Raw genomic sequence first — 24,767 nt, forward strand, 5'->3', positions numbered from 1 at the left:
CAAAATTATTAATATATAACACACAATCAGGATGCGTCCGTTTCATAAAAAATCAATGCAGCGCTCTCTGTACGACAGTGAACGAGGTAGGTTACGAAAACGTATCTCTTGCTTGATTATAGTTTCGAAGTGGGGATGCTGACTGATGGTGAGACCACCCTTAAAGCAATACAGCTTTACACAATGTTTACATAAGCTAGCCACAGGTAGCCAGTGTTCGGTGATAGATTGATGTTTCTTCCGCAATTTGTAACTTACGATCAATTCAAAAACATAAGAATGTGACAACACGAAACATGTTAATTAATAAAGGTATAAATAATAACGGTTGCTCACATAACAGGTTTAATTAAATAGAAAATAGCGTCACTTTCATATTGCCGATATTCTTACTTATCGTTAGAAAAACACAATTATAAGTAAGCTTTCATCGACATTGCAGCAAAATCACCCTACCGTACTTAGGTAGAATTTGTGTAACATGGTGTTTTAACTTGCCAATGCACCTAGACCGGTTTCAAAACGAAAAAATTCCCATTTTTGAAAAAAGGTACTATCCTAAAGTAAGTACGCGCGGCACAAATAAAGGTTTCTAATTGTTTTGGTTTCGACGCAGCTGTAGATTCTTTCAGCTGTCGAGTACGGTGATCCGTGCCTCTGATGCCAATGTGCAACACAGTCGTATAAAAGGCTTTTTTTACAAACAAACAGATAGCATACTTCGCACGAATTTTCGAAACTGTTTAGTTTTGGAACGCTGGTACGACCAACTGCATCCAGGCGTCGGTTACGTTGGTACTCGAGAGCTGCATAAGTATACCTTGCAGCGGTGCTTGCAAAATTAAAATAAAACTACGGATAATAAATATTTTACTGCAATGCACTGCAGTAGGTGATAATATATGCAGATATAATGTTCTAAACTTTTATTTTTCTGTTTGGCCGCACCCATTTGTTTGATCACAGCAGAATGAAAAATATTTCTTTAAAGATACTACGACAATATGTTACATTTCTGCAATAAAGACGAATTCATTAAGTTCGGAGTGGTCTGTGTCCTGGTTAATCGTTCACTGCAGTGTACCACATGTACACAGCGTACGGAAACTGGGTATGTCTGCAACTGTTCATGCTTACAACGGAGCACGCACTTTCCATAAATAATTTAGAAAACAGTCTGTACTCTGTACCAATTTATTTCGATGTTTATTTCGATGTGCTAGCAACTATGGTTATAATTATAAAGCAGTTTAGATGAAGATATAACCATGCTATTCGCATAATTATGTATACAACACATTGGGTACGAACTACCACACTACAAACACACTCGTATTTTGTTAGCTAAGTACTTCTACTGGTGATGGCACGTTTTCTGTCGGCAGTGGCATGACGTCGTGCACGTCTGGTCTAGAGCGCTTTTGTGCACGTCAACATTTATGTGATTAAAAAGAAAAGAAAACCAGCACAACGTTTTTGAAAAGAAACAGCAGTCGTCACCGTTCTGGTTGCAGAAACGTATCTCAGGCATACTCGTATAGTCGTATCTGAACTTGGATTTTCTAATACGAGTAAGAAGCCAGCCGGTGACTAAGGAAGGGGGGTGAGAGATGTTTTTAGCATGCCAGTAAATGCACTTTTATAAAATGCACCTACTGAAAATTTTGCGTAGACGGTTTTGGAAACTAAACTTTTGTTAACCATGACAGTGGCAGGAGGGAATGGTGTAATGTTCATGGCATAAACAGCCCTTAAACATGCATCTCAAAATACTTAAGTAGCTTAAAAATTCCATAACATCTAGCATCAAAAAATAATAAAATAGCCCCTAAATTTTAAGAAAATCCGAAGCGCCTTATCATTCGAAAATCCTCTAAACAGAAATTTGAAATAAATTAATTAGCCGTGCACGCAGCTAACGCCCCTGCATAAATCCCCTGCCCGCAGCTGACACCCGTGCGGACACCAAACGCTCACCCGTGCACCCAGCCAACACAACGCCCGTGTTTACCCGTGTACGCAGCCATAATGTAAAAGATTAGCTTTCTTTTATTAAGCTTCACATACTTGTATAGATACAAGTACATACAAGTACAAGTACTAAAACAACAGAGTACTAAATCTAATGTAAAAGTATACCTCTGTGGCGTAGTGCAGTGCCACTGATGTCACGATAATGTGTTGTCCTTTAGTGACCTTTGTGTTTTGCCCATCTAGCATGGCAACTGCGATAGCAGTATGCCCTTCTTGTCTTGTTGACAACAAACAGTGGGTTGTTTGCGCTCTTAGTGGCGGTTCATGGTAAATGTATTATGCCGCCACCTCAAGTCGTGACAACCTCGAAGTTAGCCAAGCATGTTTTCTACTGTTAGCTTTCTCGACGATTTCAGGGGCTGCTCCGGCCGTTTTAGTGGTGCAGTTGCTATACGTGCTGGCCAAGGTATCGACGCGGGTAACATCGAATGGCTTCCCATATGGTCCCAGGGGATCAACGTACGTGACGAAGTCTGGACGTTTCCTCCCGGCCGTTGACAGGCCCTTTGGCTCCGTTCTGGAAGGGAATTTTTAAGCCCCGGAGATATTCAGCGTAAGTCTATCGTGCCTGGATAACGACCGGACGAACGCTTAAGCTTACAGCGGAGGCCGTGTCTACCTAGCTCTCAGTTCGTCGGCCTGAGAGTCACAAGCGCAGCTATGCGGTGTCACCTCGGGCAGTTATTCGAACAGCGACGCTGATCTGGAATGCGGTATCTTCCAGCAAATTTCCCAAACAGGCTGCAGGAAGGGCGGGCAACCAGGCTCCATATTCCGGAGTCGACATTGTCTTGAGGTGTGCCACTTCCTCCGGAAAGACGCGTACGTACGCTGGATAGTCTTGTATGTAAAGCCACGCAGACTGGAGTGCCCGCTTTCTGAACTTGTCGAACAGTTTCCGGGAGCGCATCCGCTGCATTACTGAGCTTGGTCCAAGGCTCCAAGCCTGCATCGCGGCGGTCGCGTCGGTTGGTGCGACTGCGGGACATAAGTGAGGAAGTCGGTGCCCATGACTCCTTATTAAACACGGTATGCGTAGCATTGCTATACTTTGTACGTACGTCGTAGTTCATGTACGGTTTACCTGTTATTATCTAAACCTTTTGATCGCTAATTTCATCAGCGATTCTGCTGGTATTGATTAGTCTGAATCTGACCAGGGACGCGTCACCGGCTCCCCTCTCAGAAAATTTTTGTTTTTTGCAAGATGACAGAGTAACAATAGGGTACTCCTAAAAAAATAGTTTCATCTGCTTTGATCGACAGAGAGTGGCCGAACAAAATTAAAAACTTAAAGGTAACGCTATGCTACAGCCAATGCATTGCTTCGCAAGTGAGCCAGTTCTGATAGACTGATGCGCTATATCGTACAAAGCATACCGATGTGACTGTGTGTTCAATATTCTTGTTAACTCGCTTTTGTTCCCGATTCCCGAAGCTGGTTTGTACTTTGTAAATGATATAAGTTAATTTATTTTTTAAGGGTGAATATGCAGGTACTCGTACTTCCATTTCTGCTTGCGCTATCAGTGTTTAGCACAAATACTGCTAGCACGAAAACCGATCTATCTCTATAAAAATAATTACGGAGCATTTACAGTACAAGCTCGTTTCAGAAATGGGTAAGAGAAAGTAAGGTCGCAAAAGCCTGAGACAAAAGCGCACGAAGCCATATGAGTCGTACTAAATCGTATAAGACTATAAGTACTTGTGTAGGAAGTAATGCATTGGCTATAACATAGCATAACTTTTTAATTTTGTTTGCCCCTCCCTGTTGACCATAGTAGATGAAACTATTTTTTTAGGATTAGTCTATTGTTACTTTGTCATCTTGCAAAAATAAAATTTTAATGAGAAGGGAGCCGGTGACGCGTCCGTGGTGAGTTGGGCCTTGGTCTAGGCAGATCTGTGCGCAGTGTGTGCAGATTTGATAGTGTTCGCTGCAGAGCCTGTATGCAGTGTGTTTGCAGTCTTCGGATTATGATTAAAGATTATGAGATCCTGAGTGGCCTTCTTGTGGCGAAAGCATTAATGTTTACCTTCAGGAAGTCACGGTTTCAGTCTGGATAACAACATCATCCAGATATTGGTTGTGAGCGTATGAGTTAGGAGCAGATCACCGTTCAGAACAGATATTCCCGCTCTACCGACTTTGCTTGGTTGGTCATGTAGTACGGTAAGTCGTAGTGGGACTTCCGTATAGCATGTTACCTTTAACAAAAATTTGTACTAGCGGCAGCTCAACCGGGTAATTCTAGTTAATGGTACTCGCTCTTGTAGTGGCTGTGGTAGTGGTCTAAGTGGTGCTGGTAGTGGCACTGGTGGTGGTAATGGTAAGCATAGGGGTGATACTGGTACTGTTGGTGGCAACGGGACTAGTAGCGGATCTGGTGGTGCCATTCTGGTGGTGGTTCACAATTTTCTCAGATTTCTTAGTTTTGTTTAGTTTCTTGGCCTTAGTTTTTTTTTTGGCTTTCTTAGCTTTCGTATGTTTTCTCAGGATTTGTTATACTGTTTCTTAGGTCAGTTCTTAGATTTTCTTGAGAAATTAACCAAGTACTTAAGAAAACCCAGAAATAACCCATTCGAAAAACACACAAAAAATCAATAGAACTAGAAGTATGAAAATTGTATAGGTACAGTACCAACCACCATAACCGCCACAAGTCCCATTACCACCACAGCAGGAGTACCACTACGCTTACCGCTACCAGCAGCAGTACCACCACCAGCACCAGTACCACAACAAGATCCAGTACCATTAACTAGAATACCCCAGCTCAACGTAAGCCCTACTCTAGCTAGTATACTTCTACAGTATGGTTATTTTACATACCAGGTAATTACAAATTAAAACTTATTCAGCCTGCTCTTATCCAAATATTAATTAATTTTGTTCTTCCGTTTTTAGTGTGCATTCTTAACGCATTTTAACAACAACAACAGTCATAACGATTCCAAAAACATGGTCGTTGTCTCAAAAACTCTTTTACTTCAAAAAAAAGTTTTCTAAGTTGTAGCACATAGGCAGTCGCCCTGGTCACAAGCGCTTCCTTTCATGCATGAGGCACCACACTGGTTTGATGTTGCTGCTCCTGGCGTCGTCGCTGTTTTGTATGGACACCATTCGGAGTTAGCTACTCCATCGGTGTGAACGTTGCCTCTGTATAAACAGAATACTAACTACTCTGTATTTATTAGGCACTGTGTGGCTCGCATAGATATATAGCGAAAGCAAAGAAATCGAGCTCAAAACTTTTAAGCGACGTGTGCGACAGTATAATGAGAAGAAGCTTTGAAATTTAAACTGTAAAGTGAACAATTATAACAGTCTGAATTCTGTACAAGGTAAGCTAAAAACATGTAATTTTATACGTATGTGTATAACCTAATATGAATATAATAACACGTAAGGCTACACGGCAGCCGTGTATTGAGGCTGTTAAATAAAAACGTGTTCCCAGTTTCCGAAAATTTTGCTCTATTTTCTCTAAAAGCCCCTCTACGTCATAATATAGTTTTGTTGTAAGGATTGTTAAATCAGTCTCACCCTGTACAATAATTGCAGACGAAGACATTAACAGGAGCAGGGAGATTTAGCCCATTTATTGTCGAACAGCCTGATTTCATGCCGCATCCGATAAGTGTTGTGTCCGCCCACATTACCTAAACATAAAAATCGTAATTTTTGTCTGTGGCAGAAATGTTTGACGAAAAAAATTGTAGGGTTCCGACTTACTTGAGTGTAATGTCCGACGTCCTTTCCCGTATTGTCGGCGCAATAAGAGAAAATATTGACTTCGTTGTACCATTCTTTTATAGCAGCCGTCCAGGTGGCAGGTGAACCACTATTCCAGAAGATATTCTGACCACAGTAAGGAAATTCTAAAATATCATTAAACATTAAAGTGTACAACTACATACATCAGTGACAATCCAGAAAAATAATGTCTTGTTTACTTCATTTAAATGCCATTATTTTTCATTGATTTTGATGCGTTACTGCACTGACACCACATTTATTTGATTCTTGCATTCAATGCACTGCACTTATTTGATGCTCAGTTGTACGAGTAACTGTGTAAAACTGCAAAACAAGTATAAGCGATTCAGTTCTAAGGAATATAATATATATATATAATATATATAATATATATATATGATTAGTATATTATACTAATCAGTTACGGAATATATACAAAAACCTATAAGTGTAACCACAAAGACAATGTAACAATAAAGACTTGTTTTGAAGATTGGTTTTGTACAATATCAGTTAGTGGAAAAGCTACATAGGTGATAGGTGCACGCGACAAATCATGAAAATATATGTTTTAGCGTACCAGGGATATGCCGATCGCTTAATCTGTCATGATCCGAAGGGCATGTGTCGGCCCAGTGCTGTGCATTGCTCGCTGCACAGTCGCTCCAGTCCAGTTTGTTCATACCTTGTGCGGCCACTGACCTACGATAATTGTTATGCACATTAAGTATTTCCAGGATAGTAGTGCCGGCAGGGACTGGTGTCGTTAGAGGAACATAAGCTATTTCAGTAACTGTAGAAGCGGTGCATTTGGTGGCAGCGCTGGTGGAAAGGGCAGTGTCGGATTTGTTTGAACAGCCCGCAGCGAAGGCTGCCGTAGTCGTAGTACTAGTGACAGAGGTTGTTGATGTGGTTATTGTCGTTGGTGTTGTGTCGGTGTTAGTCAGACTAGCAATGGCAACACATTGGCCATTAACTGTATTGCTAATCGATGGATCACAGATGCATTTGAAATTTTGGCAGATGGACAGAAAATTCTTGCATCGCTTTCCGTTACCGGCACAAGGACATCCCAGGGCTGCATTAGATGTAGCACCCATGCATCTGTAAATAAAGGCAAGCAGGCTTTGCTCCGACGATGTCACTTCTGAAGACGAAGATGGGCTCGAGCTTCCAAATGATCGTGCTCCAAAACCGGCAGCCTGCCAAATTGCGACATTTATCATAAGAGCATAGAGTTTCAATTTCAGTATTGGACACATAGTGGACGACCGAACGAGATTTCTGGGTCGTGAGAGTTTGCAAAAAACCAAAAGGGCATAATTTTTTGGTTCGATTGTGGGAACAACAGAGCATTTATCAACCGATAATAAGCAGCTAAACGATTATATCGCCGCTATCCATTTCAATTAAATTGTTTAGTGAAGCCAATTACTACGACGACGAGTCTTACAACAAAAATGTAACTGTACCATTGTCACTACTGCAATTACTGTTTTCAAAGAATATTTACACATATATACGAGTATATATGTATTTATATACGGCACAAGCACCTACCAAGCTCTTACTGCAGTCAGACCAGATTTATGTGCAATATAAAGAAATTCATTTCAGCCTTCTGTACATAAAAATACCGCCATTGCATGGTGCATGTGCCGTATTACGAATTGCATGCTTACCCTAGCCTAGTATGCGTTCCTGTATTTTAGGTAATTGGTATGAGAACTGTCGGTACGGATTTATTTCGATGGTTAACTATGCCGCCAAATATACTGATTTATAATTATATAAAACAATTAAGATAAAGATGCGACCTAGAGCGTATCATATTTACGTCGGTACAGTAGTGTATATTGCTGCACCAACATAGAGCTCATTATTGTAACGTAAGTTATTGAATTGACATGTTTTCGAACGATAGTGATACATAGTCAAAACACTGTCGGATACCTCAAATCTGTGTACTCTAATTCATAAGAAAACCAGCACAACGTTTCGAAAAAACAGCAGGTGCCACCGCTTTAGCTGCAGAAACGTATCTCAAGCATAGTTGATGATTAGTTGCGAAGATGGGTGGTCATTTGGGGCAAGCATAAACCAATACAGAATTTCCATTATTCATTCACGCGAAACCGGTGTTTGTGGTAAGATTGATGGACACATCCGGCAATTTCCAGCATATTATCAAGTCCAAAAATGGCGAAGAAGGCACGACCTGCCAACAGACAATTATCATCACGTAGCTCCATTACCTAACAATTGTTAGCTACGTCATTTGTTTTGTATAATTCTGTTCATATCAGTATTACGTAAGTGGATCAATACGCGAGTAATGGACGGAACCGGTAAATGACAGTCATCGACATGTCAATCCTGCTGCTGCGCTTTTTCAATGAACATATGTACTTCTATAATTACTAATTGGTGCATACTGCATACCGCTGGTCCGCTGGACAACGTTAAAGCGAGCGTTGATCGGACGAAAAATCGTTCTGCACAGCCGGTTTTGTCTACTACGGCAAATTATCTATTCGAAACTCAAACGAAATCCAAAATTGTGAATTAAAACAAAACAGCCTGAAGATAACCCGTAGAATCGCATCACACGTATAGGACCGCACATGCAGTACAAGTAAAGTTCACATACTTCATTAAGGTAATGCTTTGTACAAAACCTATAAAATTAATTTATATCAATATACAGATATGACAGGAATAATGGAAAGGTGACCGCCCGTACCATGCAAGATTGGCATGCAGTCACAAGCTATCCACATTGCGCAAGTGCAACACAGTTACACAGCATTTAATAAGTGGCTAGAAAAAACCATATTTTGCCAGATATTTAGTAGTTAAGCAACCTTATTACATGTACGATAAAGAAATTTATTAAAGTTACAAGAAATAAAAAATCTGGTGTATTGGATAGCTGGAAAACTAACCTGAAATCTAAAAGACAGGAGGCGCGTACGGTCACTTTGATGACGTCATATCTATATATTGAGAGAATGACTGGCAGCTTCTATTATCTGTACTTAACAATGCTTAGAGGTGCTTTTATCCATACACTTCTCCAGTAAATCTTGACCATTAAAATACTCCCCACCCGCAGAAATCATCTTATTGTACAAAACTAAACTATAAACCCGAAACGAAGTCTCTCACAAAAAACTCCATAATAAAACACAAAATCTGAGCAAAGGAAAAATCAAAATGTCGTCGTCCGCACCGATTCGTCTCTACTGGCGGCATCCACTTCGTCCCCCGTGACAGGCAACCCAATTTCTTTCATCTCCGCTTTGGGATTATCCTGTATGATGAAATTCTGCTTAAATTTAGAGTTCGTATCAGCGCGCTGCTTTTGGAAACGGGAGAACAGCCGCACTGAGCCACTCTCCTTCGTGCCTTCATTTCCACCAAACATATTCAGACCGGAAGTGATCAGATGGCCGAAACCGCTTTCGTGCGCGAAAGCGTAGCCACTGCGCTTGAAGCGGCTGCCGCGTAAACGACTGCTGCGGCGGAGGTAGCTGGGTCGCTGGACTAACTGGATGGTCCTCTGCCGGCGCGATGCGTTCTTCTGGCGCATCCGAATGCGATCGGATAAGCTCGGATTCACGTCAAGCTTGTAAAACCTGGACAACAAACTTCCACTTCCAGTAAATTCAAAAAATTAATTGCTCACATTGAACGTACTCGACATTTATATGCCGTTACTACCGTAATAGTTTGTATTGTACTTCATACTTTGTACAAGTTCCGTAAACAAAGTTCCGATATACAGTGTCGCTCAATTGTCAGTAAACGCGTACAATTCAAAGAAGTACGTACATTAATTAAATTTAAAATAAATACAGTCAAATTAAGAACTTAATATATGCATTAAACTATAAACGCAAATTTAGTCTACGTATGTACAGTCAAACGAAGAGTCCACAAAACTTCTGGCTTCTACGTACCTGGCCAACACAATGGGCACGGTGAGAACAATCACGGTAAGCACCAACGTGAACCAAAACGAAGGGTTCAAGAAGACTTTCAAATCGGTGCCATAATACGCGGATAAAACCGGGAACTGGTGGATGGCCATTGTGGCCGCGAAATAAACAAGCAGACTGCCGAAAACAAAAGCATAGTTTATCCAGGCCCAAAAAGCCGTATCCAGTGCAACCTACAAGTATCGCCAACGTCAGAATGTAACAGGACTGTCACATCTCCATCGCTTTTATTCTTACATCGGCAGTGACTGTAACGAATAAGATGGTTCCCAATGCCGTTTGGAACGCCTGCATCCCATGGAGATCTTCGACATAATAATGCATTGCTCCGTATGTTGCATAAAATACTACTAAGGAAGTGGCAAATCCATGAATTACACTCTAAAACATCATCATAAGACAATTTATTTCGTACTGCAAAGATTACTCTGTGAATTCCTCCGTCTTGAAAATACCTTAAAAAACTGCCAAGTATTAAAGAGCACATTCCGGTGTCCTGGAGTATATAATTTGGGGAAATCAATACTGTTTACATCGTTTACATCCTGATCAAAAATGGCGACTCCAACAATGGGCGTAGCCGTGTATAACAGATTATAAAATGTGATGTATAACGGATCATATGCAACCTAAAACAAATACATATACAGTTACACCGATATGAATATCTTGGGGCAGATGAGTTTTGTCTTACCTGAGCAGAAAATCCGCAGAACATATCGTACCAGAAATGGCACAGCGTGAATGCAAAGTTCTTGTAGAAAAAGTAGCGTAAAAATTTAGCCATTCGATAATATGACCATCTGCCGTGGACAAGCAATAACCGCTTCAAAAACCGGAATTGACCGATGGAATAATCACTAGCCAGCACAGCCTGCATGCCTTCTTGTCCACTAATACCAATGCCAATATGTGCAGCTACAAACAAAAAACAAAAAAAAAACATTTCAAACATGAAATATAGAAAAAGCTGTCTAACAATCGTAAAAATAACGAGTATTTATTAAAGGCTTATATAAACGAAACATAAAAAGTACCAACAAATATACTAAAAAAGTATAACATAACGTTATCGTATTTTAAAAAAGCCGAAAACGAAAAACAGCGGTCAGAATCAGGCGGCAGGCGTCATAAACAACAAACAATGGTAGGCCAGCAAACAAGAGCGAGATACTAATATATCACAGTTATAAATTAATTATTTACCTTTGATCATGCTGACATCATTTGCACCATCTCCAATAGCCAACGTGATGGCTTGCTTCCTTCTTTTTACCAGTTCGACAACCAGAGCTTTTTGGAGGGGGGTCACTCGACAGCATATCACAGCGGAGCAGAGGCAAGCGATTTTTAGAAAGATCTCTTCCAGCTCCGCTTCCAAAGCAAAAGCCTACACAAGAAGCATGTTACCAGTTTTATCGGCACTCCAGTTCTAAACGGATGTCTTACCAAACTTTTGCCTTGGATAACGAGAGCATAGGTTTTTCCGGTTGGTTTCGGGTCATCCAGTGTGTCGCCACCGGACTTCTTCCGCGGCCGGTTTCCGCCGTTTTTCTCAGCTTTATCATCGGCGCCTTCAAAGCGTACGATTGTTTCGCGCGGCTGGAATACTTCGTTGGAAGATGGGTTCCAAACCGGCGCATTATCCGGATGTGAAAGCTCTTCGTATGCTTTCTGAAAGATGGCAGTGAAACATGGATATTCTTGAAATACCATACTTGATAATTAATTTTAAGATTTTCGGAATTTTTTTAATTGTTTTTTTAATTTAGTATAACAATAAAAAATCATAAAGCTGGCATGCCAAAGTGCATTGAAATATTTGCCGTTATAGTGCACAGATTTGCCGTTATACGCCGTACAACTGTTCGCTAAATACAGTAGTTAACGATTCGTTGGATTTCCGGTTTTAAGCATCAGTAAATGCTGACCTCAAGCTGCTGTTTCACACCCTCTTTTTCTTCAGCATCAATAACAAAGACCTCTTCCATTTCTTCGGTTAATAAGCGGCATGAATAGCCAATGTTTATTGCGGTTTCCAACTTATCACCGGTCAAAACCCATATCTTGATATCTGCCAATGCCAGGCTGGCAATGGCATCCGGTACGCCATCTTGTAGTTTATCTTCGATGGCCGTTGCGCCGATTAAATTCAGGTCGGTCTCGATTTCCTCTGCCACTTCGTCCATTTTATCATCACGGTCGTCCATCGACAACTTGGCTTCTTCGTACTTCTTCCGCCAGCTGTCAAACTGATCCTGAGGAATTTCTTTCCAAGCTAAACGCCCATGAAACATGTACCGTAAAAGATGACGTAATGATATTAGATACCTTTTGCATTATTCATATTTTTACAACCTACGGGTAGGTGAGCACTAGACACGCGATAAAAATGGGTGCGGCAACATAAAAGTTCTGGTCACCTGTGCTCTAGTTACAAATATTTATATGCTGACACATTCGATAAAAGTGGCACTGTAAACGCTGCTGAATTTTTTTTCGGTAGTTCTTGGCATGAACAGTAAAAAACGCGCACACAAGATCAACGCAGAATCAGCACCCAGTGAAAATTATCTGTCACTCTTTTTCTTTCACATCATTTTTATTTTTATCAATGATAATTTTAATAATATTAATTTTTACCGCATCCCTCTGGAGTAAACCATACCTAAGCACAGCGTTCGAAGCCCTTCCCCGGCAAACTGTTCCAAATGGTCGTTCGTGACCTCCGCCAACTGCTCATTCTCCTCCGTCTTCGCCAAACGCTCCATAATCACCGAATCCGCACCTTTACAATACAGTACAATTTTTCCGTCCTTTTCCAGAATTACCGACATCCTCTTGCGCACATTATTAAAATCAATAATCTCCAACAGTCGAAATTCTAACTGATCGTCACCGATTTGCACCCGCACCTTATCGGGTGTCCGGTACAGAAATACATAACCGAAATTCCTGGCGGCACTGACCAGTGCGCCTTCATCGGGCGACTGCGCTTGGTAGACTAATTTGCCGTGTTTCTCATCCGGCATCACGGTGTGGCATAAGGATAATATCCGAAAAAATAAATCACAATCAGGATCTTTGTTTTCGATATCGGTCAACAGTTTGGGATCAAAGAAGCGGAAAGCGGGATCGGCCAGGGGATTTTTGGAGAAGTCGGTTAACAGTGTACCTTCGTCCGGTTCGACGATTTCTCCCTGATCATCCAGCACATCACCGTAACGCCGGCCGTTTATGGAGCACTTGTTGAATGTCATTATATTCTGCATAAAACGCATGTGCGAAAGCGTCAGTCATAGTGTCACGTTAATAAATATAAAACATATTCAACCGTGAAATTATTACTATTGACAAATAATACATTCGGTCGGTAATTTTGCATCACCGCACCTGCGTTAAAGTGCCGGTTTTATCGCTGAATATGTATTCGATTTGGCCTAGCTGTTCCGTTAAGGTGGTGGTGCGTGCTTGCGAACTGCTGCCATTGTGCATCATTTCATGATCCCAGTTGATCAGTACACTGTGGCAGAGGCGCACAATTTCCACACTGAAAACCAAAAAATAACAATATCAAACCAAAAAAGAACAAAACACAGCAGAAAAGGTATAACATGTCTTTAGTAAAAATAATTTTACCCACCCTTTATAAGACACATCGAGTGTCTCAATTTTTTATTTTTTCAAAAACAAGATAGTTCAATATTTTTTCGCACTTACTGGTTAGGTATTTTTCATGTTTAGTGAACATCATAATAACGAACTATTTGTATGATCATCGGTCAGATACATTGATAGCCAATACACTACGTTGTTGCTTCAACCACACAGGGCTTGATCACCATGCTTTTGACATTAATTGGATTTGCAAACGCGTACTAACGAACATAGTCCCGAAAAATCATAAAGCAAATAAAAAACATTACGAATGTAAGGAGAAATTTCTTCCCAAGTTTTGTCATTATTTCATTGCGCAAAAATTTCTGATTGCAAACAGTACTAAATTATGTACAAAGCAATCATTTCCAAAATTACTTTTACTTGGTATACAGCACACAATGTAAATAATTAAAATCAAACTCAACTACTTTATTCAGCAGCTACATATCTGAAAACGTATAACAATACTTGTACGTTACCTGACATAAAGCGATATAGGCACCAGTGTATTGAGCATAATGACGTAGGAAAAGAACATGAGAATGGATGTCACCGCAATCGCAGTTTCCTCGCTATAACCGCCCACCACCCGTTCCTCCCACGGCATGACCCACTGGAATTTCCTCCCGGTAGTGTACTCCCAGAATCCACAGCCAATACTGCCAGCGAAGCACAGAACGAAGAGGAACATCACAATCTGCAAACTGAAATGTTGATTTATACCGCAATGTTTCCACTGATAACAGAGCACCGACCCCGATAATAATTTTATTCAGGAGTTTATCAATATTGGTCCGTTTGAATTTGGTCTTCCCGCTGTTCTGCATGAGTTTCGTATCCTTGCCGGCAAACACCACAACGCCATAGCACCATACTGTATTGCGCAAAATGCAACCGCGAAGTAAAATCTGGTTATTAGTGATGGGAAGAGATTTTCCTGCAGTATTGATAGAAAGTCAGGCAAATGGCCTAATATTTCCATGTAGCACACGGATAAAGTACCATCATCGAGTTTGAGCACTCCTTCGAATTTGCTCAAATTGTTATTGGGAGCTTCGCAAGTGATTTGCGCTTTGAGGTCGGCGAATTTCTCATTGCTGTCTTTCAGCGGCTCTGTTTCCACGAGAGCTTGTCGCGGTTTTAAATTGGTCTCCCTAAAAATGAACTGAAGATTTTCTATTGATACAATGATCAACAGGCATAACAAATCCATAGTATGGTTTAAAAATAATTTAACAAAATAATGGAGTACGCTTAGAAATGTACAATGTAAATACCCGTCCAACTCAGCGGTTTCAATATAAACAAGTCCATTGGGTTCACTGGACGATAGCAGCATAAGATCCGCGGCAACGAACTGACCATCTTCCATGCGAATGATATCCCCGACCACCACTTTATCCCACCGCTCCTGTACAAACTTCCCTCCCCGCAAAACGTCAGACCGCCGTCCATTGACTTTGTTATCACTCCGGTGGCGTTGCTGCAGTTAATTTCCTCTTTTAATTTTCAGAATACACACGCCGCATTTGTACTGTACAAACAACCAGCACGAGCACTATTCAAAAATGCAGAGCGGAAGTGTTTTTTGAAACAACATATATATTTAGAGCGGAATGCACGCTAATTACTGCAGCGTCACAACTGTTTGCTTTTACTGTATATTGTTAAATGTTGCAATTTGAATTGCAATTGTCTATTTAAAAGCGATAGTTTTCCGTATTATTACAACAATTACGTAGATAAATGTTGTGATAAGATAGATAACTTACCACATCGTCAACGAGATCCTTCACAGCCGTCAGTAGCAGCACAAAGAACAGCGGCATCATTGTTGTGATTGGCGTCAGCGAGGAAATAACTGGACACCACTACAGAATTAAAAAACGTCAATTTATTCAATACACACTGTACAGATCAGATAAATCAATCAAATGTATTAATGATAAATGTGTCTCCATAAATAGTGTTATTGATCAAGAGCAGCATACATTCCAGGTATGCATAAAAAATCATTGTGCCAACGCTACACACAATGTACAGAGTACTGGGAAATGGGAATAAATCGATTACCTGCAGTAACATTAAGACGAAAAAATACACATTGGCCAATCGTTGGAATTGTTCAAACAGATTCTTTGGCAGAAACGTCAGCACGTTGTATTTGGACGTCTTGATGTAATTATTCTGCAACATTTACCATATCGCAAAATATGTTCTTCCGCGTAAGCAGACTCAGGGCAGACGTCATACGTACCGCATAACGAAATTGGGCATTTTGGTCGTGCTGATTGATAAATATCTCCCGCTGTTTTCGAGGTCCATCTGGAAAACGCTTGCTATAATACATCTAATGTACTGCAGCTGCATTACGGAGTTTTTATATTTCTACCTGAGCCCGCCGAACCAGAGCGCGCTTTTCCGAGCCACTTCCCAAATTGTGCAAACCCTCCCATCTTAACGAGCACAAAATGCCGATCAACTGCGCGGGATGTCAAAACAGTAGGCAACCAGACTATCACGCACAAGCCACCGGATATGATTCAGATGACCACTGCACCTTACACCCGTCAGTTACGGATCAACTGGTGATGTGATCGACATCCTTCGTAATGAGAAATTAAATTACAAAAACATGGCGCTGAAGTTTTGAAATCAAGACTCAAGTCCATATAAAATCACAAAGATGAAACCGTAACAAATCAGATAAGGATAAATGAAGATATTTATTAAGGCAGGAGGACTACATATTCCCAAATCGGAGATGGCTTTCATTAAGAAAATCCAAAATCGGGCCAGTATGTGTAGCACCGACAGGCAAGCACTTGCATCGGTGCACGAACCAATCGTCGGAAATGTAGCGGATATTTACATCGTACCGAGAACTTTGCATAGCACACCAGAACCGTAAAGGACTAAATGCACAACATAAAATCTTATCCAAATTCAATAACGACATATCGGTGCAAGCAAACAATACGTTATCAGATAAAAAAGCGCATAATGCAAACTACCTGGCGGGGCTTACGTAAATGTTCGCCTCGCAATGATTCACGAATGATATTAATCAGCCGGCCAATACGTACGTACTGACAGTGCACATGCCGATAAAAGCTTGAGTAGCCGCACATAATAAAAGGCTCAATTAATCGACATACAGTATACGCGTAATAATCCACATACAAAGCAAAAATTCACCAAAGGTGGAAATACACCTTCATTTTCAAGTACTACGGGTAAGGGAGCAGGAAGTAAGAGAACCTTATTACCGGAATCTACTATGTCAATATATACGAATTGCTCATTGTGTAAACATAAACTCTCACGCGCATGGTGTACCACAATATTCCCATCAGGATTTTCCGTACCACAATCTCAGTCTACTTACAAAGCAAGTAACATGCAAAATCCCATGTTAATACCAAAATAAAATTTTATCGATAGAGTTGGCACTTTTTCTAGAAGTAAGTACTGCAAATGAGAAGGCAACGAAAACAGAGATCGATACACTGAACTGTATGATGTTTTAATCGATTTCATTTTCTTCCTGAAGAACGAATACCCAATCACCGTAAATCTAATGATACCACTTCAGTCTTTCAACGGTAATTCCAGAAACGTTATAAATTATTACTCAGTTCCGTTCAATACTAAAATACGAATGACGCAGAATTAATTAACGATGTTACGGTAAACAAACATCCACGCTTAGAACATCTTAAATTGCAGCAACAATTAAAAGTAATCAATAGTACGTCCTCTAGATTCTTCCCGCTTCCTTCAATTTTTTAACAAGATCTTCTACGGATTCGACCTTACTTCCGGCTTTGCGCACCGGCGGTTCCTCCACACTGACAATCTCTTGCCGGGGCGCAACATCCACGCCTAAATCAGCGGGAGTCTTCTTATCGATAGGTTTCTTTTTGGCTTTCTGCAACATGCACTCCGATTACGTACTATCCACTAAGCCAAGTGTGAAAAAATTCCAGCTTTTCCTACCATTATATTTGGTAAAGTAGCATAACGAGGTTGATTGAGCCGTAAATCCGTGGTGACCACTGCAGGCAGTTTGACTTTGACAACCTCCAGCCCACCATCAATTTCCCTGGTCACTTTAAGACCACCGTTTTCCGGGGCAACTTCCGATGCGAAGGTGGCTTGTGGCCAGTTCAACAGGGCGGCTACCATCTGACCAGTCTGATTGCAGTCGTCATCAATAGCCTAAAACGCAATTTATGTGCTGTAACGCATCTACAACCCGGCTACCAAGACTGAAGTTGAAGTATAAAGTATCTATATTTACTTGTTAATTAATACGACAGTATTTACCTTAAAAAAAGGAACTCAATCCAATAGTAATTTACAAAACAAGCTGATCTAAATTCAATATCTTTTACAAACAAACATACACGAAGCCTCCGCAATAAAAAAACTAACAATGGTAAAACAAAACAACTAGCAATGGTAAAACTAACATTGCTGTTACTGTGTCAGTTTTACGATACGATACTCCTGCATCCCGAAGCTTCTACCTATTATCTCAAAACGTCTACAGGCTCCAAAGACCATGACCTATTCGGGTAATTATAAGTTGACTATCTAGGTGTTCGAAAACTATCAAAAAAATCGTAAATTTTAATAACAACAAAACAAAACCAACAAATTAGGGACAGTGCATTTCCGGTAAAAAACTACAAAAGCAAGAAGATTTTCGTTCAGCTAAAACAGGGAAGAGTATCAAAAATCACAAACTACTGCGTGCATATCTGTAGTAGGAGGTAGGTTATTATTTACGATATGCGGATGCGCATGGTGAAGATACATAATATTACATACTAGCACCAATTTTTGCAAGCAGATTCCTGAAATCTGCAGCAAGCAGAAAGCTTTCTGCTTTTTTATCAGCACATATGATTTTGCAACAAGACTACTTTTTATCACAAGCAATAAATATATCACTAAGTAGTAAAGAATTCAAGCTATGGATATGGAGGAATACCTGTTTGCCTAGAATAACCAGATCAATTTTCTCCTCCTTGGCAAGTTTGGCAATGATGTTGGCGACATGAATGGGCGATAGGTTCTCATATTCCTTCGCCGGCACTTCCACGTGGATGGCTTTATCCGCACCCATGGCCAGTGCCGTCCTTAGCACTTCCTAAACACGGTCATAATAGCCATGCATGTTTAGGGATATGCACAACGCTGTGCAGCTGATTATGAAAGAACTGCGAACGCACTTGTGCTTGCGTGGGTCCACACGAGACCGCGACGATCTCGCTCGCTGCCTTCTTCTCCTTCAGCCGCACAGCTTCTTCCACGGCAATCTCATCGAACGGGTTCATACTGTGCTTCACATTGTCAGTCACGACTCCGGTGCGGTCTGACTTTACGCGAACCTACCCAACGCAAACCATGGTTGTTTGTCCGTATTTGTGTAATAAGGATCACGCTCAAGGGGCTGTGCAAAACTTACTCGCACTGCGTAATCAATAACCCGCTTCACGCCAACCATTACTCGCATAGCCATTTTGCGATAGAGGATATGGAAGAACACAAAAATTTAAATGAAGAACTGAATAAAGACACTTCCAAAGCGATTGCGAAAACACGAGATCGAGAAGGTGCGAAAGTTGCTGGATCTGCAGTTTTGCTGTTTGGAGTTTTGTACCCCAGAGCCCAGAAAGCCTATGTCTGAGTAGAAGCGACGACCGCCTGGAACAGCGGTCACCGGGCTCAAAGTCATGCCTCACTCAGTCACTCTGAAGTGCTGATTTTATTTCCATTTTTTCGCGAGAAAGGAGAAAGTTTGGCATAAGAAGTTTTCTAGTCCTAACTTTTTGTCTAATTGAGATTTTTTCATAACTGAGACTGGGTTGAGACTTCACAGAACCTGATAAATCTTACCGATTGGTATGCTATTTGGATCCGTTTGGGATTCCACATCACACGTCTTCCATAATGGCAGCGGACATTTTACGTAGTAATCCCAATTCATGGGAAGAAACCGCGTTAAGCAGTTCTAGAAACTCTTCCAAATCCAGTCTGTTGAATTCATCCAAACCTTCGGCAGCAAAATGTGAGCACATTGATTTTCTGCATGTGTAGGTTGCTGTCAGGGCTATTCATATGGTTGTGTGTATTCGACAGCGAAAGCCTCTCGCGAAGAGCGGATGCTGATGTGCACGACGGATATCGTGCAACAGTTGATTGTGATTTACGAAGACGAACGACAGGGGAAAGGTCCGGGACGAGACGTCAACCTGAACACCATCAAGTGTGCAACATCGTCAAAGTAAGAAAATCCGAGATCACCCTTTTCTGGTGAATCAGAGGAGGAACTAATGCAATTTTATAGATATGGATTGGAATGCCAGCCTCGACTGGTGGACATAATCGCTGCGGTTCCACATGAGTATCGCAAAATTCTTCTTCCCAAACTGAAGGTACACACCGCAAATTATGTGCAATTAAAAATTTTCCGGTAAATTCAGTGATTTTTCAACATACTTCTGGGTATCATAACCTAAGAAAAAATTGCGAAATCCTAAATTAACTTTTTTTGGGATTCATTTGTAGGTGCGAGTTGTACTTACGCTTTTTGCGCTTTCGACTGTTTCAGTGACTGTGTGTTGCATTTATACTCGTAGGCTAAACCGGTGCGCACAGCCAGTGGCATTGCCGTTGTGGCCGTGATGTGCAAGCCGCACCGATGTCCGCATATTTCCATGACCGGAAATGTGTGTGTCTACTGTCCCGGTGGTCCTGATTCGGATTTTGAATACAGTACGCAGTCGTACACAGGATACGAGCCCACCAGCATGCGAGCCATCCGTGCTCGCTACAATCCGTATCTGCAGGTAAAAACTCGCTAAATATGTACTAGTAATTTAACAATTTAAAATTTCACACTATAGGAAATTATCCAGTTGTCTGAAAGTATGTTTTTTAAAATCACAGTTCCCATTGCGTAGTAATGCTTTTATTTCGACATTAATAGACGCGCCATCGAGTGGAGCAGTTGGCACAATTAGGACACTCTGTCGACAAGGTGGAGTTCATTGTGATGGGTGGGACGTTCATGGCGCTACCAGAAGATTATCGGGATTATTTCATCCGTAATCTGCATGATGCGTTGTCCGGTCATACCAGCAAGAATGTCGACGAAGCCGTCAAGTAATGTGACCTCCGGTTGATAACTGTCTCGCACGCTTTGGATTTTATTAGCCCTTGGTTATTTTTATTTGGTGAAGGCTCCGCATACCACCTTTATACCACCGTTGACTCCTAGTACCACCTTTCATACCACCTTTGGCTCCTAATACCACCTTTTGCATACCACTTTTGACTCCGCTGCCTCCGCATACCACCATTTAATTTTTTAAAGTTTAATTTTTAATTTAGTTTAATTTATTAACATGTAGCAATAGCAAAAAGCAAAATGTAGCAAAAAGATATGCAGCAACTAGCATGTTGAAGGCATTCAGTATCGCAACCGACGCTATGGAAAAACAGTGCGAACACACATCGGAAATTTGTTTTCGTACTGTTTGTATGGAAGCGTGTGTCCGTAATGTCCGTACATAACGCTACGTTGCGAACATTGTACACCGAACACGGTATCCGAAAATGGCTACTAGTAGTGGAGTAATTTGAAACGGTGTACAGTTTTTTCATAAAAGCTTGATTCACATCAGTAGATAGAGAAATGAATTCTCTATCGATTCCAGTATGATTTAAAATGGCGTAATGTGAGTAGAAATTCACCTTAATTCAACACGAATGCATTCGTTGATTTCTGTCCGTTACGGAAATTCGTTACGGAAGTGCGTTACGGAAGAAACAGTATGACGTCCCCGCAGCCGACAGCGATGACGTCATCGCTGGGCAGCGTGACGTAACGGCTCTATAGAGGGTACTGCAGCCATTGATTTCTGTCCGTTACGGAACTGTGTTACGAAAGTAACGCCGTGACGTCACGCAGCTGACCACTGACGTCATGGCTATTCAGACTGACGTTGCCTGTTGTAACAAGAAAAATTTGCATCGGGATGGAAGTTGAACAAAATCCTTACTAATTCATAATAATATAGCTGCAAAAAAAAATTAAATGGTGGTATGCGGAGTCAAAAGTGGTGTGCAAAAGGTGGTATTAGGAGCCAAAGGTGGTATGAAAGGTGGTACTAGGAGCCAAAGGTGGTAAAAGGTGGTATGCGGAGCCTTCACCTTTTTATTTTGAAGATTTTCCGAACGCAGTCGAACGAAGTGTATCGGCATAACAATCGAAACTCGTCCGGATTATTGCCTAAAGAAGCACATCTCGGAAATGCTGTCCTATGGATGCACGCGCTTAGAAATCGGTGTACAAAGCATATATGAAGATGTCGCTCGCGATACTAACCGTGGTCACACCGTGAAAGCCGTGACGGAGTCCTTCCACATGGCCAAAGACGCCGGATTCAAAGTTGTCACGCATATGATGCCCGATCTACCAAATGTCGGACTGGAACGCGATTTCGATCAGTTTGTTGTAAGTTACCCGTTGCGCTCATACGGACAGCATCTTTGCGGGATTGATTGTGTGTATTGTGTACTAACTTGTAAGCGCTACTTTATTGGTACAGCAGTTGTGCTTTTGTGCAGTAATTTTTCTGAGGTTTGTTATTGCTGCCGCAATGGAGTCTTTGCTAATGCATGTATTTCGGCATCTTTGACATCTTCTTTTTCCAGGAATTTTTCGAAAACCCCATTTATCGCCCTGATGGTTTGAAGATCTATCCTACACTGGTTATACGCGGGACTGGATTATACGAACTGTGGAAAACGGGACGGTACAAGTCGTATCCCGCGCCGGTTCTCATTGATTTGGTAGCGAAAATATTAGCACTTATTCCGCCTTGGACCAGGGTTTATCGTGTTCAGAGGTACAGTATAATGACGACCATGAATTTTCATTTCGTTGATTTGGATATATGAATTACATACAATCCGTAGAATACAGTTACAGAAGTGCTATAAGTTTAGGAAATCTGTTCGTCTACGCCTATTTGACTGCAAAAATGTCGGAAAGGGCGTAATGAGTGTGTTCTGATTGTAGAGATATTCCCATGCCGTTGGTCACCAGCGGTGTAGAGCATGGTAACCTGCGCGAATTAGCTTTGGCGCGCATGAAAGATTTTGGAACAAAATGCCGCGATGTTCGTACTCGAGAAGTCGGTATTCAGGAAATTCATCATAAAGTTCGACCATACCAGGTAACGTATTTTGTTTCATGCTTTTTGTTTTAATTTTGAACCACTGAATTCAGATAACGATCAATTTGCATTTGTCATAATTATGAAATGTGTACTCGTACTGTAGTCTTTGTATTACCAGTTGCGAAGCAGAAAGCATAAATCTTAGTATCAGCATGAAAAACTTGATACTAAAGCTTACGTACTAGAAACTATGCGCTAAAACGTACATTTTTTATTTTAAACTGCTAAATCGCTTTAAGAAAATACAAAGTGAGTATCACATATATATTGCTCTGAATGTAAAGGGAACTGTGTGAACTCTTAAATGATAAATCTGGCTTCCTTAAATGATAGTACTTCAGTATTCGCTTTGTACGGTAATTATTGTGTAATGCAGGTGGAACTGATTCGTCGAGATTACTGGGCGAACGGTGGCTGGGAGACGTTCCTCTCGTACGAAGATCCCGCGCAGGACATCCTGATCGGTCTCCTGCGTCTCCGCCTGTGTTCTCCGACCACCTTTCGACCCGAACTGAAGCACGACAGCACCCTGGGCACCGTGTCGATCGTTCGGGAACTGCACGTGTACGGCTCGGTTGTGCCGGTATCCTCGCGGGATCCCAGTAAATTTCAACACCAGGGTTTTGGTCAGCTGCTGATGGAAGAAGCCGAACGGATAGCGCTGAAAGAGCACGGTTCATACAAGATGGCGGTCATTTCCGGTGTGGGCACCAGGGATTACTATCGTAAGCTGGGCTATGAATTGGAAGGTCCGTATATGACGAAAACGCTGCGAACCGAGCAGGTTAAGATAGTCAGACAGGACAGCATCAAACCGGTGCAGCATGTAGAGTTTGAGCGGCTGATTGGAATGGTGGCGCCAATCGTTCGCACAGCAGCATGATCGGGAAAATAACTACCGCTGAATATTATGGATCACAAATCGGGATTATCTAGTTAAAAAATTTTTAGATTTGTTTTTGTGAAAGGTTAATGCGCAACGAAGTGGATGGTTTGCCGTATTCCGCTGCGATTCTGAATTTTTAACGTTACAGTTGGAATATTGTATTTGTATTGCCTTTTGTACGATATACATATTGTCTGCAATATCGGTCGTATTAAAGCTGTAAAGAACACGCTTTAAAATTCGCTAATGCAGTGATTTCCCCAGCGAAGTGTCGCAGGGATATTGGATATGCAGAAAACTTGTAGTGACTAAAATGATTATGCTATGCTGCGACGGCATCGCAGTACAAATACTCACTACTCATCTGACAGCGAAATACTGCACTCACATAAAAAGCTGCGCTATGGAAAGATAAAACAAAAAATCACTGCAGTAAAATTGTCTTTCAAACATGTGTAATTCACTAATTCTTTCTGTAGATTTAAATACAGGCTGCACTTGCAAGTAAGTAATATAGATATACATGTCTGCCCTCTCTTGTCCATATCGGCGGCGTTTTCTTATTAGTTATTACCGTATAACGTTAAATTTGTAAAAGAGCCGTTTCTTTGGGCTGCTGATAAGATTACGAAAAAGCATAAGCAGCAGTGTGTGCACACATTTGTATACAAGTACGGTAGAAGAGACCACAAAATCGGAGACGCTACGATAGCGGATGCATACCGGTTTTCGGTTTCCTGCATTTTTCTATTATGTACAATACTTATTCTATTGATTTTGATATGAATAGAAAGTGCAGTACACTGCGTGCGTATAAGCTGCATATCTGTGCTAGCTAGCGCTGTACCCACTAGTTGTATTGCTATGAGCAGCAAATTAGTCTATGCTTGCTTTTTTTTGCGCAAAAACAAGAAACTTTGCGTCATCTGTTGTTGACGTTTTAGTGCGCTGCGACGGTTAAAGGAAGGCGTTAATATAGATAAATTAATTATTGTTTTTAGTGTTTCTTATTACGGGAATCATGGCGCAGCTGGGAAATCCATTCCGAAAGATGGAAGCCCGCCCGGATTATTCGAACCTCACTTTTAAAATTAATGTGCCGGTCGACCAGAACGAAGTCAATGCGCTATACGAAAATGCTGGATTGAATCGTCCGCGTGACCCAG

General features: G+C 41.2%; 4 protein-coding genes across 4 annotated transcripts; 1 reads left to right on the forward strand and 3 right to left on the reverse strand.

Annotated features, from left to right (window-relative positions):
* Nucleotides 1-5,043: 5,043 nt before the first annotated feature.
* On the reverse strand, nt 5,044-7,278 carry LOC129588276 (cysteine-rich venom protein VAR10-like). The gene is made up of 4 exons (XM_055482444.1): nt 6,378-7,278; nt 5,774-5,919; nt 5,585-5,700; nt 5,044-5,197 (listed from the first exon to the last, which is right to left on the reverse strand). The coding sequence occupies exons 1-4, from the start codon at nt 7,057-7,059 to the stop codon at nt 5,044-5,046; spliced, it is 1,098 nt and encodes a 365-aa protein (XP_055338419.1). The 5' UTR covers nt 7,060-7,278.
* A 1,566-nt stretch (nt 7,279-8,844) lies between these two features.
* On the reverse strand, nt 8,845-16,464 carry LOC129588341 (phospholipid-transporting ATPase ID-like). Its single transcript, XM_055482519.1, has 18 exons — nt 15,851-16,464; nt 15,716-15,783; nt 15,532-15,645; nt 15,231-15,329; nt 14,736-14,941; nt 14,461-14,612; nt 14,214-14,395; nt 13,938-14,155; nt 13,192-13,348; nt 12,467-13,064; nt 11,730-12,076; nt 11,248-11,472; nt 11,005-11,188; nt 10,493-10,716; nt 10,254-10,427; nt 10,036-10,179; nt 9,760-9,971; nt 8,845-9,435 (listed from the first exon to the last, which is right to left on the reverse strand). Exons 1-18 carry the CDS (start codon nt 15,912-15,914, stop codon nt 9,009-9,011), a joined length of 3,795 nt encoding a protein of 1,264 aa, XP_055338494.1. The 5' UTR covers nt 15,915-16,464; the 3' UTR covers nt 8,845-9,008.
* A 504-nt stretch (nt 16,465-16,968) lies between these two features.
* On the reverse strand, nt 16,969-19,107 carry LOC129588403 (electron transfer flavoprotein subunit beta-like). Its single transcript, XM_055482599.1, has 5 exons — nt 18,935-19,107; nt 18,699-18,857; nt 18,458-18,616; nt 17,458-17,679; nt 16,969-17,389 (listed from the first exon to the last, which is right to left on the reverse strand). The coding sequence occupies exons 1-5, from the start codon at nt 18,986-18,988 to the stop codon at nt 17,219-17,221; spliced, it is 765 nt and encodes a 254-aa protein (XP_055338574.1). The 5' UTR covers nt 18,989-19,107; the 3' UTR covers nt 16,969-17,218.
* A 125-nt stretch (nt 19,108-19,232) lies between these two features.
* LOC129588312 (elongator complex protein 3-like) lies at nt 19,233-23,840 on the forward strand. Its single transcript, XM_055482475.1, has 9 exons — nt 19,233-19,537; nt 19,609-19,753; nt 19,817-19,904; nt 20,109-20,318; nt 20,459-20,634; nt 21,700-21,988; nt 22,189-22,382; nt 22,556-22,712; nt 23,092-23,840. Exons 1-9 carry the CDS (start codon nt 19,420-19,422, stop codon nt 23,596-23,598), a joined length of 1,884 nt encoding a protein of 627 aa, XP_055338450.1. The 5' UTR covers nt 19,233-19,419; the 3' UTR covers nt 23,599-23,840.
* The last annotated feature ends 927 nt before the right edge of the window (nt 23,841-24,767 follow it).

Source organism: Paramacrobiotus metropolitanus, unplaced genomic scaffold, assembly GCF_019649055.1.
Source record: "Paramacrobiotus metropolitanus isolate TYO unplaced genomic scaffold, Prichtersi_v1.0 Parri_scaffold0000029, whole genome shotgun sequence".
NCBI lineage: Eukaryota > Metazoa > Tardigrada > Eutardigrada > Parachela > Macrobiotidae > Paramacrobiotus > Paramacrobiotus metropolitanus.

What these genes read in the sequence shown, in the direction of transcription:
- LOC129588276 (XM_055482444.1), bottom strand. Translation starts at nt 7,059, where the DNA reads ATGTGTCCAATACTGAAATTGAAACTCTATGCTCTTATGATAAATGTC. An exon ending in AAGCGATCGGCATATCCCTG is followed by an intron (nt 5,920 to 6,377) that starts GTACGCTAAAAC and finishes ATGATATTTTAG; the next exon opens with AATTTCCTTACTGTGGTCAG. An exon ending in GTCTGCAATTATTGTACAGG is followed by an intron (nt 5,198 to 5,584) that starts GTGAGACTGATT and finishes CTGTTTATACAG; the next exon opens with AGGCAACGTTCACACCGATG.
- LOC129588341 (XM_055482519.1), bottom strand. Translation starts at nt 15,914, where the DNA reads ATGGGAGGGTTTGCACAATTTGGGAAGTGGCTCGGAAAAGCGCGCTCT. An exon ending in AAACCGGCACTTTAACGCAG is followed by an intron (nt 13,065 to 13,191) that starts GTGCGGTGATGC and finishes CGTTTTATGCAG; the next exon opens with AATATAATGACATTCAACAA. An exon ending in TCTGCGGATTTTCTGCTCAG is followed by an intron (nt 10,428 to 10,492) that starts GTAAGACAAAAC and finishes TATTTGTTTTAG; the next exon opens with GTTGCATATGATCCGTTATA.
- LOC129588403 (XM_055482599.1), bottom strand. Translation starts at nt 18,988, where the DNA reads ATGGCTATGCGAGTAATGGTTGGCGTGAAGCGGGTTATTGATTACGCA. An exon ending in TGGTTATTCTAGGCAAACAG is followed by an intron (nt 17,680 to 18,457) that starts GTATTCCTCCAT and finishes ATTGCGTTTTAG; the next exon opens with GCTATTGATGACGACTGCAA. An exon ending in CTACTTTACCAAATATAATG is followed by an intron (nt 17,390 to 17,457) that starts GTAGGAAAAGCT and finishes TGCATGTTGCAG; the next exon opens with AAAGCCAAAAAGAAACCTAT.
- LOC129588312 (XM_055482475.1), top strand. Translation starts at nt 19,420, where the DNA reads ATGGCAGCGGACATTTTACGTAGTAATCCCAATTCATGGGAAGAAACC. An exon ending in GCTACAATCCGTATCTGCAG is followed by an intron (nt 20,319 to 20,458) that starts GTAAAAACTCGC and finishes CGACATTAATAG; the next exon opens with ACGCGCCATCGAGTGGAGCA. An exon ending in ATAAAGTTCGACCATACCAG is followed by an intron (nt 22,713 to 23,091) that starts GTAACGTATTTT and finishes TGTGTAATGCAG; the next exon opens with GTGGAACTGATTCGTCGAGA.